Raw genomic sequence first — 15,266 nt, forward strand, 5'->3', positions numbered from 1 at the left:
AATGCCTCTCAACATACTAAAGAATAACCATAACAACCAGTAGATGGCTCTTTAAGACGTTTTAATTTTCTCTACTGTGCATGAGAACCTAATACAATCATTTGAGCTGTTGAAAAATACAGCACATAGTGTACAATGGTGCTATAATTAAGGTGATTATATAAAAAAAAGAATTCAATAACTGTCCTATAAGTGAAAAGATAGTATTAAGCTAAAGGCTCAAGTGGGGGGAATAGATATGCTATGAAAAATGTTCAAAGTGGACTCACATTGATCCAATCACACTGGAGATTAATTTTTCATGGAATACCTGATGTTATGAAATTTCAAATGTGATTGAAATGAAGAAGAAATTATGCACCCTTTTCTGAATTTGTTATTTTGATTAAGCATTATCTTTATTTGTTACTCAAAAAAGCATCTTGCTGTCTCAAAATTATTTGTATAAGTTGACAAATTGTGCCCTTTAACTATTGCCCCGGTATCTACACTATATCAACATAACCCCCTGGAGGCCTTTTACCCCAAGTGTGGGGTAAAAATGCATTTTACTCAAAACAGCCTTGTGTTATTTATTTTTCACTCAAATGATGTTGCTCCATCAATATTCAATAAAAATAAATGTATTTCTTGAATCTTGAGACACTTTATGACCAAAAAAAAAAAAAATAAATAAAGCAAAAAAGGTGTGCCTTTTGCCCTGTTGTACCCTACTTTTACCAAATTACCAAGACACTAGATTATTAAGAGTATGAGAGAAACGTCAAGAGTTCTCATATTTCAAATGTTTTTCATGTGCCCGAATTTGGCTGCAAATTGTCTAATGTTTTTTAAATGTTTTTTCAAAAGAATGAGCATAGACAACTGATATCACTTTTATATAAGCCTCTTAGTGTACACTATACAACATATATAAAACAATATAGGCTTATATAAAACAAACAAAGTCAAGGAAGGAAATTATTTGGTCGTAGACGGGTTTTTTTTTTTAGGTAAGCTGTTTCTAAAAAATTAACTAAAATGAAATTTACAATTGGCTCTCCAATGAATGACAAACATTAGATCAGCTGGCAAAGAACTGATTCCATATATCTTCATTAAAAAGCAGACCTGGAAGGGAAAATCATATAACAGCAGTTAAAACAATACATCCTATTTGTGTTGCCATAATATCTTTGTAGTTGCAATTATTTCCAGCAGGTGTCAGCACACAGTAACTGAAGCAATTTGAAAACGTTTTAAATCAGGCTGGTCTTGTGAAAGTATACAACATGAACAATTACAAGTAACAACAATATAGTCTTTACTGTAACAATTCATTACTACACTTTCACATTTATTCTTCACAGTTAAGACGTTTCAGTCCTAATGCAAGTAGCCTAATATGTTTAATGATTCTGTGAATATTGAGTACCTTATAGAATATAGGCAGGATGTAAAAATTCCTTTGGGACTATGCCAATAGAACCATCCAGCTCCCCAACCCACCATCCATGGATGTTATATTCCTAGTAAAGAAAGATAGAAATACGGTGTCTGTCTGAGGATATACTGCTAGTCAGTGATCATTAATAGCACTCCAGTGTATTAGATAACCTCTAAAAATAATTGTTATGCTGATTTAGTGCAGTGTGTTGGAAAGCAATACATTGGCCTAAAAGAGTATTTTAATTCTAAAGTCACAATTAAAAATGTATACATTTCAATTCGTTTGCTAACAAATGATGCTTTTAAAAGAACTTTTACAATCACCTTTAACAAACTGATTCCACTAAGTTTGAGCCTTTTTATCCAAATTTTGAACTCTGTGTGTGTGTATGTGTGTGTGTAAAATACATTCCACTGCCACTTGCTTTGAATTGAATAATTTAATCATATATTAAAGGGATAGTTCACCCCAAAATTAAAATTCTCTCATCATTTGCTCACCCTCATGCCATTCCAAAATGTGTATGACTTTGTTTGTTTCTTCAGAAGAACATCTCATTTCTGTAGGTTCATACAATGCAAGTGAATGGTGATCAGACCTTTGTAGCTCCAAAAATCACAAAGGAAACATAAAAGTAATCCATATGACTCCAGTGGTTAAAAGCTACACTATGTAACTTTTGGCCCTCTAGCGGTTACAAAATAAAACTGCATGTGTCTTGCGGAAGAACGTTGTTTTGGTTGTGGTTCGGCTCTGCTCTTTTGCATGGATGAATGTGGTTCGAGGCACCGGTGTACACATGGATACAGGACATCTTATCAGAGCGAATGGACAAATAAATAATGAAAGAAAGGAAAAGACACGTATCCGAAAACATGTCATCTGAGCAGGTAAGTGCCATATCTTATGCTGTTGTTTTGACTTGTTGGAAACATTGATGTTTTGAAATAAATGATGTTACATAAGTTAGGCAACATTCATTAACATTAGACATAACGATTCCTAGTCTGATACGTTGTAACGTTTTTATAACTGCAGGATATTCTGGCCAAATAGACCACAGTAGAAACTAATTTATAGACTGTCATTGTTACCAACCAGTGGTCACATCATTTCAAGACTCACATGTCCTTGGCAAGCCTAGGACTAAAGGATTTATTTATATAAATTATTGCCGTTATAAATAAAAATACACACGTGTGCTAGCAAGTTAAAAGTTCTGCACTGATTACAGTATAAATATTGTATTTCACTACACACAGACGTGATTAAACAACTATACATAAACCATATCAATAAAATATCTTGCCTGTTGAGTAAGAAAAAAAGCCATCTCTGAGTCGCTTTTAAATCCTTTCAGTTGTCGCCACCTCTGAAAAACCAAGTCGATGTTGATTCAGGACTTATTACGGACTGTGTTGCTTTCCCTTTTTGCTTGTAGACTCTGCTGTATTCGGGGTTTCTTTGTTTTTACAACCGATGATTCCCTGGAGGTTTGCCGTTTTGAATGATCCATGGTCAGTTTTTCACGTTCGTTGTGATAACAAACACTCAGCTTCAGCTACTCCCACACATGCGCTACAGTAACCGGATCTTATTTTCTCTGTGTATGGATTTGATGTCAACACGCACGGGCGAATGACATACAGTATGTATGCAATTTCCCACAAAATCCGTCCCGACAGCTTTAATATATAAATTATTATTAGGTTTATCAAAGTGTATTTGGGTAAAGACATGGTTTGGAAGACGGATTTTTATTGTATTCTCTCATTAATAATATTTTGTTATTTAAAAAAAAAAAATTGCATAGTGTAGCTTTAAATCCATAGCTTCAGAAGCAATATAATAGGTGTGGGTGAGAAACAGAACAATATTTAAGTCATTTTTTTCTCTAAAATCTCCACTCCACTAAACAGGCACCACATGTGACTTTCAGATGTGAAAGTGACAGTGGAGATTTATACTACCGGTCAAATTTTTGAAACACTTGACCGAAATGTTTCTCATGATCTTAAAAATCTTTTGATCTGAAGGCTTATGCTGAAATGTTTGAAATTAGTTTTGTAGACAAAAATATAATTGTGCCACCATATTAATTTATTTCATTATAAAACTAAAATTTAATTTAAAAAAAAAGTTTTTGAAATTGATGACTTGGACCAAATAATAAAGAAAAGCAGCCAATGCGTGCCCAGCATATAGATGGGAACTCCTTCAATGCTGTGTAAAAAGTATCCCAGGGTGATACCTCAAGAAGTTGGTTGAGAAAATGTCAAGTTTACATGTCTGCAAATTCTAGGCAAAGGGTGACTACTTTGAAGATGCTAAAATATAAAATACAGTTTTGATTTATTTTGGATTTTGTTTAGTCACAACATAATTCCCATAGTTCCATTTATGTTATTCCATAGTTTTGATAACTTTAATATTATTCTAAAATGTGGAAAACAAATTATAATAACGAATGAGTAAGTGTTTCAAAACATTTGACCGGTAGTGTAGAGTAAATAAAGGACTTACATTTTTATCTGTTTCTCATCCACACCTATTATATTGCTTCTGAAGACATGGATTTAACCACTGAAGTCAAATGGATTACTTCTACGTATGTTTCCTTTGTGTGATTTTTGGAGATACAAAGGTCTACTCACCATTCACTTGCATTGTATGGACCAACAGAGCTGAGATATTCTTCTAAATATCTTCATTTGTGTTCTGCTGAAGAGAGAAAGTCACACATCTGGGATGGCATGAGTAAATGATGAGAGAATTTTTATTTTATTTTTGGGGTGAACTATCCCTTTAACTCTGCAAGTGTTAAGTGTGCCTTTACTTTACAAATACACATTTAGGGGCTGCATATTAAAAGTTCAGGCTTTTGTCTAAGAAACAGCCAATTCTGAAACTGATGAATGTGTGGTGCTGAGAATTTTCTGTTTATCTGAAATGTACCAAATTATAATAAAAAAGGAAGGGCTGTGGCAAGAGATGGGTCTTACATTATGTCAGAGATTTAAACAACAACAAATTATCAGAACCCAAGTGTGTAGAACAACAACACTACGCCTGCACAAAGCCATTTAAATGTGGATGTAAATGTGAATTTTAACACAAAATTAAAATTGTAAACATCAATGCTGGTCTCTTGAATATTTTCTGCATACATGTTTCAAAGACACCCTATAAAGTATTTGATAAATTTGTCCTTTTTTTGCGATGGTGGAAACATCTCATTGCTTGATGAAAGCAAAACTAAACCCTGATTATTCTTGTCATGAAGCTCCTTGCTTTCCCAGTCGAGTATTTTCTCTGTTCACTCCTCTTCTAAATAAAATACCTTCAAGAGCTATTCCAGACCAAAGTTCTGATGCTTAAGAGTAACTGGTGGAGAGAGCCCCCACCCCAGATCTGGCCTTTAATGGATGAGGACAGATTCCATGACAGTCCAGATTGCCCTGGACAGTCAGGGGGTTTTAAATGAGGGGATTAAAGAACACGGAGATGAAGTGATAGTGAAAGACTGAAGGGTTTTAAGTGTTTTAGTATTCTAGAAGCACACACTGTACATTTAGACATGATGAGCATGTCATTCATCCACTGCCTGCTGAGGAGAGTAGGAACTAATTACCATCCTCTCTTTAAGCACACCCACAGTGCTGTGAGCCTAATGTATTCTTCAGCCCATGCAGATGAGATGTTGTAATGATGGTAAACTGAATAAAATCCATCTGGACAGTGAGCTGTTGCAGGCATCAATGCCTCCATAGCATAAAGTACACTGAGAACTTGAGTTCATTGTTTCAGACCCATTATGCTATGCTGCCCTAATGCAAAACACAGTAACTCTGCCAACACTGAAAGTGAGAAAAATGCTTCAAAGTTGCTTTTAGAGTGGGCTTTGTAGTTGCTGCCATTTTCACATTCCATTTTCTCTCAGTCTGAGCACTGATGTGCCAAACCTGTCTGTCACAGGACAGATCAAAGTCTAAGAGACCCAGTTATGGTAAAAAGTCAATTTTGACGCAATGTTAAATTACTGCGCTCTGCCTTTATGCAGCAGTATGAAGACGATGTGGACAAAAGAGGTTTGCAGGAGGTGTGATCTGAATCAGTGTTTGGAGTGAGTAATTGAGGGGAAACATCTGTGCGTTTCTTCATTTTCCCATAAAAGGCTTTTCCTGATTATCATTTATGGAGTTTTAATACTCCTTTAAATCACAGGTGTGTCCATGGCTGATCAACCCTTTGGAAGACGCTACATCTTTCCCCTTCCAACACGCCTCCTCTGCCCCGCCTTCCTCACCCCTCCCCAAAATGCTGTAGCCATGGGTTCAAACAGAGTACGCAAATGCAGCACAAGAAAGAGAGTCAATACATTCCAGTGCAGTTCATCCCATTTCGATGACTCGTGTCCTTCTCATTCCTGCCTCATTTTTCCTGCCTCTCAGTATTAGCAATCTGTTTTTCGGCAGTGCGTCTGTCAGCTAGAGGCATTTGGGAGACATCCAATCTCTGCCTGAATGCAGAGAGGGTTGTTATAAAGATTTACCCAAAAGAACAGTATCGGACTGAAATAATGGGTGCCTTTTTTGGGAAGCTGCTCTGCTTTCACTGAGTAACAGGGTCAGGTCAGGTGTGTCTCAGTTTGGTCTAGGTCTGGACAGAGGCTTTGTGCAGCAGCTGTTTGCGAGCAGTGCAAGTGAAGTGCTTTGCTGCGATGTCGCTGACCTCCGTATGACCTTCTCCAGAGGAAGGCGGAGTTGGCACAGGGATCTATGGAGAGTATGTGTTGCCATGACAACACCTGCAGTGTGCCACTGATATCATTTATTTTTCACTCAAGGGGGTGGCTAACAGTGGTATTCAGATGGGCTCATTGCTCTCTGGCGACCAGGTGACAGATTGACAGCTAATGATGCCTTCAGTAGGAGTGGCTTAACTTAAACAATGTCATATGGTGTTTGACAGACTGAGAAGTGACTACTGTCAGTATTAAGGGATGGTTCACCCAAAAATGACAATTCTGATATCATTTACTCACCCTCATATTGTTCCAAACCCCTTTGACTTTATTCACAGAAGGAGATGTTAAAATGAATGTTAGCCTCAGTCACCATTCACGTTCATTGTATGGAAAAAATATGCAATGAAAGTGAATGGGAAGGTTAACATTGTGGACTGAAGCTAACATTGTGTCTAACACCTCCTTTTGTGTTCCCTGAAAGAAAGTCATACAGGTGCCAAGCAACATGAATCTTTCTCTTGAAACACTGCAGCATCCATCCCTGAATACTGAGCACTGACTACTTTCCTTCTCTTTTCTTCTTTCTCTCCTCTGTATTAATTTCCGTGTAGGCCTACACATTTTGCACATTTTGCATGTATACATGCTTCCATCTTCAATCATGTTTTAATCATTTTCCTTATTTGCAAACTCTCTCTCAGCCCCTGCATACATTTTTTTCTGTTGTGAATTGAATCACTTTCACTTACACTTACACATACACACACACACACACACACACACTGGAGGCAGGAGACATGGCAATAAGAATGAGACATGAGGTCTCTGCCCCTGGCCACCAGCTGACTGAGGTAGGCCTTGGGAGTGATGGAGTGCAGGAAGTCTCTCATTGCCCTGCTGCTGAACCCGGCACTCGGGTGCTACAATGCCCCTCCCTCCTTCCATCTCACTCTTGCTTCTTATCTTTCGCATTTTTCTTCACATCGTACAACATTAGCTCTGCACAGAGAGCTGATGCAGCACGGGATTATTACAGTTTTGAATTTTTTATGTAGTTTTATTTTGATTTTATTTTCAATTTGTACTTTCAATTTAGTTATTTTTCATTAGTTTTCACTCTGTGACTGTTAGTTTCAGTGGCAACACTTTACAATAAGATTCTATTTGTTAGCATTAGTAAATACATTAGGTATCATGAGCGAACAATGAGTCATGTATATTTTTCAGCATTTATTCATCTTTGTTAATGTTCATTTATGAAAGTACAATTGTTCGTTGGTAGTTTACTGTATGTTAGTTCATGATACATTAACTAATGTAAACATACAAAGTTTTCATGTGAAAAATGTATTAGTAAATGCTGAACTTAACATTAACCAAGATTAATAAGTGCTGTAAAAGTAGGTCTATTGTTCATTTTTAGTTCATTTCAACTAATGTAGTTTACTTATGTTAACAAATGCAACCTTAATGTAAAGTGTTGCTGTTTTTTTCCCCAATGATTTCTAGTTTCAATTTAGTTTTACAGTATACATTATTTCATTTTATTTTAGTTTTAGTATGTTATAACTTGTAGGGCTGCCAATGTTAATGTTAATTAATATAATTGAATCAGTATTTTTGTATTTTTTTGTTAAAATATCTAAACATCCCTAAAGCAAGATACAGTGACTTTAGAAGCTAATTGATCTGAGAAATAAAACATATTTGTTTCCCAGAAATGTAACACAATTTAGTCAGACTTACGCTTAAAACAAGAAACAAACTTTATTTGTTAATGGGGGTAAGAACAATGTTCTGAGAACCATTAACTTGTTTTCCCTTTGAAATTAGGTTATTTTTCTTATCCCTTTGGCAAATCGTTTTTTCATGTTTTAAGCATAAACCTTACTAAATTTTATTAAATCTCTTAGGGGGAAAAAAACAAGATATATTGACTTGAAAATTACAAAAAATATTAAGTTTTGTTTTTCGAGGAATATAACACCAATTACTGAGGTTTATATTTAAAACAAAAAATACATTATTTGACAATGGGGGTAAGAACAATGTTCTGAAGACAATGAACTTTTGGTTATTTTTCTTATACCATTGGCAATTTTTATTTAGTTAGTTTTGAAGTCGCACAGTTAATGTTAGGTTTTGTTAACCACAAAAACACTGGTGCTGCATGGTCTTTCTCATCAAGCCATTTTAGAAGACAAACAGCAATATGTCACATTGTTTGCTATTCCTAAGCACCAGACACGACAGGTGGCGAACAGGTATTGATCTTCCGCTTGAGTAAAGACAGCCATCATTCAATTTATCTCCATCAGTGCATTTGATTTTGCATGTCGTTTTCATCTCTGCTAGCCATTAACATCTCTTAATGTTAATATTTGTTTGGTGTAGACATTTCTCAAATAAACTGGAGTCCAAAGTCCAAAACAAAAAAGTCCAAAGTCCAAAGCCCAAAATCCAAAACAGATATTCAAAGGTGTGACTCTAGGCAAAAATGTGCAAAAATGTGAAAGACCAGATAATCTGGTATTGTAAAAGTACACTTGAGGATTACTGAAGGCACTTTAACTTAATAGGCATTTAAAGTGGATTGTGTATGCTGCTGAGAGCCTGTAATGATGGCTGTTTATGTGGCCTCCCATTTATAATAATTATGCAGAGTGTGAGGGGGGCGGCCGGCGTGTTGTTCTGGACTATTGGCTTAGGCTGAATAATGACCTACTGTAGTTGACCGGGAGATGACCGTTGCCTTCTACATGACCCCAGAACCCCAGACTCACCCCCAATGCCTCTGCTGGTAAATAGAATGCTCAATATGTCTATACAGCCACAAAGAGGGCAGGTCCTCAAATGAGTGTGTGAGAATGAGTAAAAAGGAGGGGCTATTTCCACTGGATTTTCCTTTTCTTTTATGACACCTTTTCCTTTTCTTTAGGCATTTTGTAGGAGACTGACCCCCTGGGCAGGAGGCCAACTGGAGCTGTAATATGTCTGAAGTTTACGAGGATGTGTCCCCACAAGGAGGACAGTTTTGTCTGTGAGAACTGACTGCTCCTATGCGAAAATTACCAATAAACATACATGCTTCTCCGATTAAATGGAAGTCTAATAGCTGTTTGAATGGTTTCATTTATACAGTGGCTACTAAAAGTATTCAGACACTTAAGATGCACTTAGCAAATTTATGAATTTCATTGGATTACATAGCAAAATATTAAAGCAAGTGGCATCTGCAAACAAATAATGCTAAAACCAATTTCACTTTTCTTAGCCATTTTTGCCATTACTTTTAATAAATTGGTGGCAAGGTAATTATTTGTGGAAGTATAGAGTCAGTTATCCTGATGTTTACACAGTTGTGTAGTTTACCGCATTAACTATGTTCCACTACCTGTAACAACCAGAAAATGCCTTCATTTTGTATAGTACATACATTGTTATTGGTATTACAATTTAAAACCTAATAAAAGTGAAATATTTTGCTTTCTTTAAAAGAAATGTCACTTGTTTTTGATAATTTGTTTTTTAATGCAATGGCATTCATGCATTTTTAAGTGTTACTAATGTGACCAAATACTTTTTGCCACTGTACGGCCTGATAAATATAATTTAAAAAAAGTCTCCTACATAATACAAAATGAGCTGAGTATCTTAATAATATTTCTGTTTGGCACAAACCAACTAGTATTTGTTTTAAAAACTGCTATTTGGGCCCCTTACTTGAAGAACTTCACAACCTTCAGCCAGAAGGTGGCAGTAGTGTCCAGAGACACACTGATGCAGCATCTGGTTGGCCCTTGTGTAGACTGGCATACCAGATTCCTGGTTTACAGCCCCTAATGTATTGGTGAGTGTAAAGCGCATGCTCTAGAAAGGTTGAACTGAAAGAAAGGGATGTCGGTGGGCCTGCATGTTAAAAGGGTCTTAGAGAAGTTTGCCACACATCTTCAGGGTAATAAATCTTTTCGTATTTCATTCCAGGATTTTAGGGGAATTCCATTGGGAATACTGGCATGTGTTGCATCTGACCTTTGGGAGTCATGTACTTTGAATCTAGGGGCATAAATTAAAAATCAGGAATGTAAGACGATGGCACGGCTGAAGTGAAAAAAGATCAGTTTAGAAAAAATATTTGTGGGCCCCTTCTGCTACACAAGTAGGTGAAAGCCGAAAACGGCGTGCCGTGCCTACAAGCTACAGTGCAAAAAGTGACAATTTCTCAATTCTCTCCAACAACAGTAAGACAAATGAAATTATGTTTGTTAGATGTGCATTCGATGTGATTAGAGCAGAGAAAAAAAAAACATCCACAATGTCCTGCTCTTCTGTTGCCGTGTTTTTTCAGACCTGAGGATTGAGTAGGCTATACAAAGCTGGCAGATGGATGTCAGTGTTTCCACTATTTCATGTTATGTGTTCTGAACTGAGGAGCCAGCATGAACAGTGAATGGGAGTGGGGAAGGCTAATTGTTACTGCATGATGGCTATCGGTTTTGCGCGCATGTTACACAAAAATAATTCTTATTAAAATTTAAAATTTAGATGAATAAGTAGTACATATTGCAGTTTAGAAACTGAATTTTATTTCATTTTATTTATATGCTCAGATGCAAGAGCAGATGAGTAAGGTTTTTGGAGGGCACACCGCTGGCAGTCCAGGCTCACTTGGTGCCTTAGGCAAGATAAGATACAACAAAAGAAATTAAAGGGAGAGTTCATCCAAAATTGAAAATTCTGTCATCATTTACTCACCGTTATGTTCTAAATCTATATGACTTTTCTTCCGTGGAACACAAAGAGAGATGTTAGTCAGAATGACAGCCTCAGTCACCATTCACATTCATTGCATCTTTTTTTCCAAATAATGAATGTGAGGCTGTCAGTCCCCATTAGTTTGCTTTACATTAACTTTTGTGTTCCACGGAAGTGATATAGTTTTGGAACAACAAGAGGAACAACAAGAGGGTGAGTAAATGATGACAGAATTGTATTTTTGTGTGAACTATCCCTTTAAAAACGTATTTAAAAAAAAAAACGTAGCAGTCCTATGCATACCTGTTAGTCTAACTGTGAAGCTTTTGTTTAGTGCTAAAGATGACCCCAACCATTTATAATCTTTTTAAAATAAATCAAGCAATATTGCAACTGAAATTGAAAGCCATTGATAAACATGTATTTTCATTGTATGGAAAACAGGATCATAATAATTTCATATTTATAATAATTTTCATAATAATTGCTTTTGTGTTCCACGAAAAAAATTATTTTAAAATACATCCACACAGTTTAAAAAAATACATACACATATTATAGATATGTGTAGTGATTTGAGTAGATGAGCCGAATAGCAGTTTATTCACTGTAAGTGGTGGATCAATAAAGACTGATGAGAGAGCTTTTTTTAATCTGTACGCTCTGCTTACACCAATGCTGTGACAGTGCTGTCGACCTCTTTGATTTGCGACTTTACAGCGGTCAATCATAGCACTGCCTCATAACCTGTTGGTTAGCCGAATTGATTTAGCACTTTCAACATCTTTATCACCTTGTAATTATGCTCGGTGTTGACACAAATATACTCGGCCTCCCCTCCACGCCTCTGTGCAGCAGAATTTATGCACTCAAGTTTTATGACCATCGCTTTATGAGTGGGACCGCTCGAGTTAGGCTTGAGTTCTAGCCAATGGCCAATATTTCACTCTGTAAGGTCAACGTTCCTGGAAAACCCCCTAAAACAAGAGGAGCAGCACCACATTGTGTGAGATGATTTTGAGGACGCAAATCTGAAGAGTTCTACGAGATAATAACGATACAACTGCTGCAATTTAGAAAAGATTGCCATTAATAAAAGCTATTTCAATTACATGTCAGACACAGAGAGATTAAAAGAAAGGGATGATAAATCTACTCCGAGTATAATAATAATAGCATGATGACAAAATCAGATACATACTCCAGCTATCTGGGATGGTTACACAAATTTTTTTTACACACTTTAGATATATGGTCTATGATAAAACTAAGTTTTCTGTGTACCTTTGTGTACTTTAACTAATAATTTCAGATGTAAATATTTTCACCCCTTCTCTGAATAACAGAATCAAATCTGCTTTTTAAAACTGATACTTCTGACTCTAAATTCTAATTAGATGAGCTGTGTTCGAAGCCATTGTAAAATACACCTGTGACTGGACATTCTGTATTAATGTGCCCAAATGCTACGTTGCTTGGCAACCATATCAGTTGGGATAATTAACTATTTAACTTAGCAGAAGAGTCATTTATTATAATAATTATATTATCATAAATGCAACAGTCTTGTATCATAGTGCTCAGCTTTGCATTGTGCCTATAAGAACACCCTTTACATATGGTAAAATAACTGCAAAGACTTATTGCTTTATTAGCTCTCTTGTTATTCATTTTAGGGCTCACTATCTGTCACATTTATACATTCTCTTAGTGTTACAAGTTACAACATGGTAGCTTTCTCTTTAACCTTTTCAAGACAACATTGAACTCAATAGGGAGATAAAGGCAAAATTAAAACACAATTATTCTTTCAGTGGGGCATCTTTAAGAAACGACTACACTACGTGTTCCTGCTAACATCCCATTTGTTAAACAGAAATATATATGGATTAAAGTGGATGTATCAAATAAAGTGGCTTGCATGGCTGAACGCACAATTTTTCATGACACAACTACAGCGATTAATCAGCAGCCTATTGTTGTGTGTGCCTGTGTGAGCACTATACTGCAAGGATTTTTCTGTTACATCAATATGCCATACTATCAAACAAACTCAATTTTCTTGGCTATCTACAAGAATAATCTTTACAAATGCAACTGCTGTGTATGAAATGTGTTGCTGATTTGCTATTCCTTTTTAAAACTGCAAGATTAATATAGAATAATCAAGAGAAATAAAGGAAGCCAAAAAACCCTGATTCATTATTCTCTGAGGCAATATGTTGCAATAAGAATGCACTGACTGAGTGCAGACCATCCCAGCTTTGTCATTTAGAATACAGTAAATGAATAGTTGCTAAGAGAAAGTCAGTGAGTATTGACCAATATGACTCATCTTATGGCTAGCTGCATATTATTCATCATTAGTGAAGGGGTGGAGAGAGAGAGAAAGACAAGGAAACAAAATCAAAATACATGCAGAGCTCTTCAACTAACAAATCAGTCAAGGACACAATAGCGCTGAACTAAATGGCTGACCTTGTGTGTGTGCATTTATGTTTAGATGACTGTTAAAGGGATATTTCATACAAATATGAAAATTCCTTTGTCACCCTCTTGTTGTTCCAAACACGTATGACTTTCTTCCGTGGAACACAAAGCGAGATGTTCAGCAGAATGTTAGCCTCAGTCACCATTCACATTCACTGAATTTTATCTCCTTGCAATTAAAGCGAATTGTGACATTTCCTTTTGTGTTCCAATGAAGACAGACAGTCAGGAGTTTGGAACATCATGAGGGTGAGTAAATGATGACAGAAAATTCATTTTTGGATGAACTATCCAACTATAATATGAGAGATGCAACGGAGAGAGCGAAAACACAGACCTTGCTGAGGATGTAGATAATGTCTCCTCTTTGGAAGGCCAGCTCATCTGGTCCATCTGCTTCACAGTCCCACAAGCACTGGTAATAATTTGCATAGTCTGAAGACCCTTTGTTTAAAACACAGACATTCTTACAGCCTGTAATGTAATTAATTTTTATTTAATTTCAAATTATAAATTAAAATATATATATATAAATTATATTTATATATACATTTTATTTTATAAGCATTCATCCACCATTATGCACACACACACACACACACACACAGTACTCACCGGCTTTTTCACTGCCCTCTTCAGCATGGTCAGAGTTTTCATCATCTAAAAAAATAAAGAGTCATTTGTTATAGAAGTGTAGAACAAGTGCTATTGCTGTGCTTTAAATGTAAATCGATCATTTGGCACCAGTTAATGAAGCTAATACACTCTTCTAAAAATTTATGCTAGATGTTCCATACAATTTCAACTGCTCTAATTTGAATCAACTTTGAGTACCTCATTCTAAACTCTATTACATTAACATTAGACAATATCAGCAGTTCTGGCAGAATAGCTAGCTCTCATTTGATGTATAGGGGAGGTGCCAGGATGGGTTAGATGGCTAGTGTGTTACAGGCAGACAGGCATTGATTATGGGCGTGGCACCTCTGGGTCTATGAGGTGACAGTGATAGCCTAGCTTTCTGTCTCCCACATCCATCCTCACGCTGTCAGGCTGCCGATAAAACCACCGTCCAGCAACCCTATACTTCCCACAGCAAGAGCTTGCCCTGAGATTCCAGGAACAGCACAGAGAAAAAAAAGCCCCCCCCCCCCATTTCATACATATGCAAAATATATGTTATCTAAAAAGTGTGTTGTACATTTGTACTACATTTTAAAATGTGACTTTCCAGTGAACACCAAATTTCAGATGAATTTTCAGGATAATGTTAAGAGTTAGTTAGGGAGATTAGGAAAGGAGCACATGGGCTCTAAGTGCGATGGTAGCACGTTTTATTATCAGCAAGGTAAATCGACAAATTTTCCTCTTAGTAATTAAAAAATCAGAGCTGAACTAGGTTTCAATTAACCAGGGTTCATGGCAGAAATGCCATCGAAAGTGACAAAAATCTCCCAGATATTGAAAATGTGGGAAGAAAAAGAAATTCCCCATAGAGAATTCCTCTATTTTGAATCTGTTTTCTAACATTTCATGATAATCTATATAGTTATGGGTTCAATGCCTCTGCAGACACTGGAGATACTTACCTGTCAGATATCTGTACAAGAAAAAAATTTTTTTTTATAAAGGTGCAGCCGAAAATCTATTTCAGGGGGGCAAATATTGGTCCTTAATAAAAATGTTTTTATTTCTGACAACTGGAGCTTAGGTACAGTAGATCTACCTCCCTTAAATTGCTCTACAGTTTTACAGAAAAATTTTTTATACTGTATATAGAGGGAAATCAATGCATTTTCAGGTGCAGTGATGCTTAATGTATGTCATAGGTTCTGAGAACTTTAT

The 15,266-nt window shown here is 36.2% G+C and overlaps 1 protein-coding gene across 1 annotated transcript in view; it reads right to left on the reverse strand.

The window, feature by feature from the left end:
- Positions 1-824: 824 nt before the first annotated feature.
- LOC127426995 (src kinase-associated phosphoprotein 1-like) overlaps positions 825-15,266 on the reverse strand; it is a 35,584-nt gene continuing 21,142 nt past the window's right edge. Inside the window, exons 10-13 of the mRNA XM_051674271.1 lie at positions 14,037-14,081; positions 13,759-13,865; positions 1,415-1,508; positions 825-1,110 (exon numbers count right to left, since the gene is read on the reverse strand). Coding sequence (XP_051530231.1) covers positions 1,416-1,508; positions 13,759-13,865; positions 14,037-14,081 — 245 coding nt within the window. The 3' untranslated portion in view covers positions 825-1,110; position 1,415. The remainder of the gene's footprint in view (positions 1,111-1,414; positions 1,509-13,758; positions 13,866-14,036; positions 14,082-15,266) is intronic.

This window comes from Myxocyprinus asiaticus, chromosome 36, assembly GCF_019703515.2.
Source record: "Myxocyprinus asiaticus isolate MX2 ecotype Aquarium Trade chromosome 36, UBuf_Myxa_2, whole genome shotgun sequence".
Lineage (NCBI taxonomy): Eukaryota > Metazoa > Chordata > Actinopteri > Cypriniformes > Catostomidae > Myxocyprinus > Myxocyprinus asiaticus.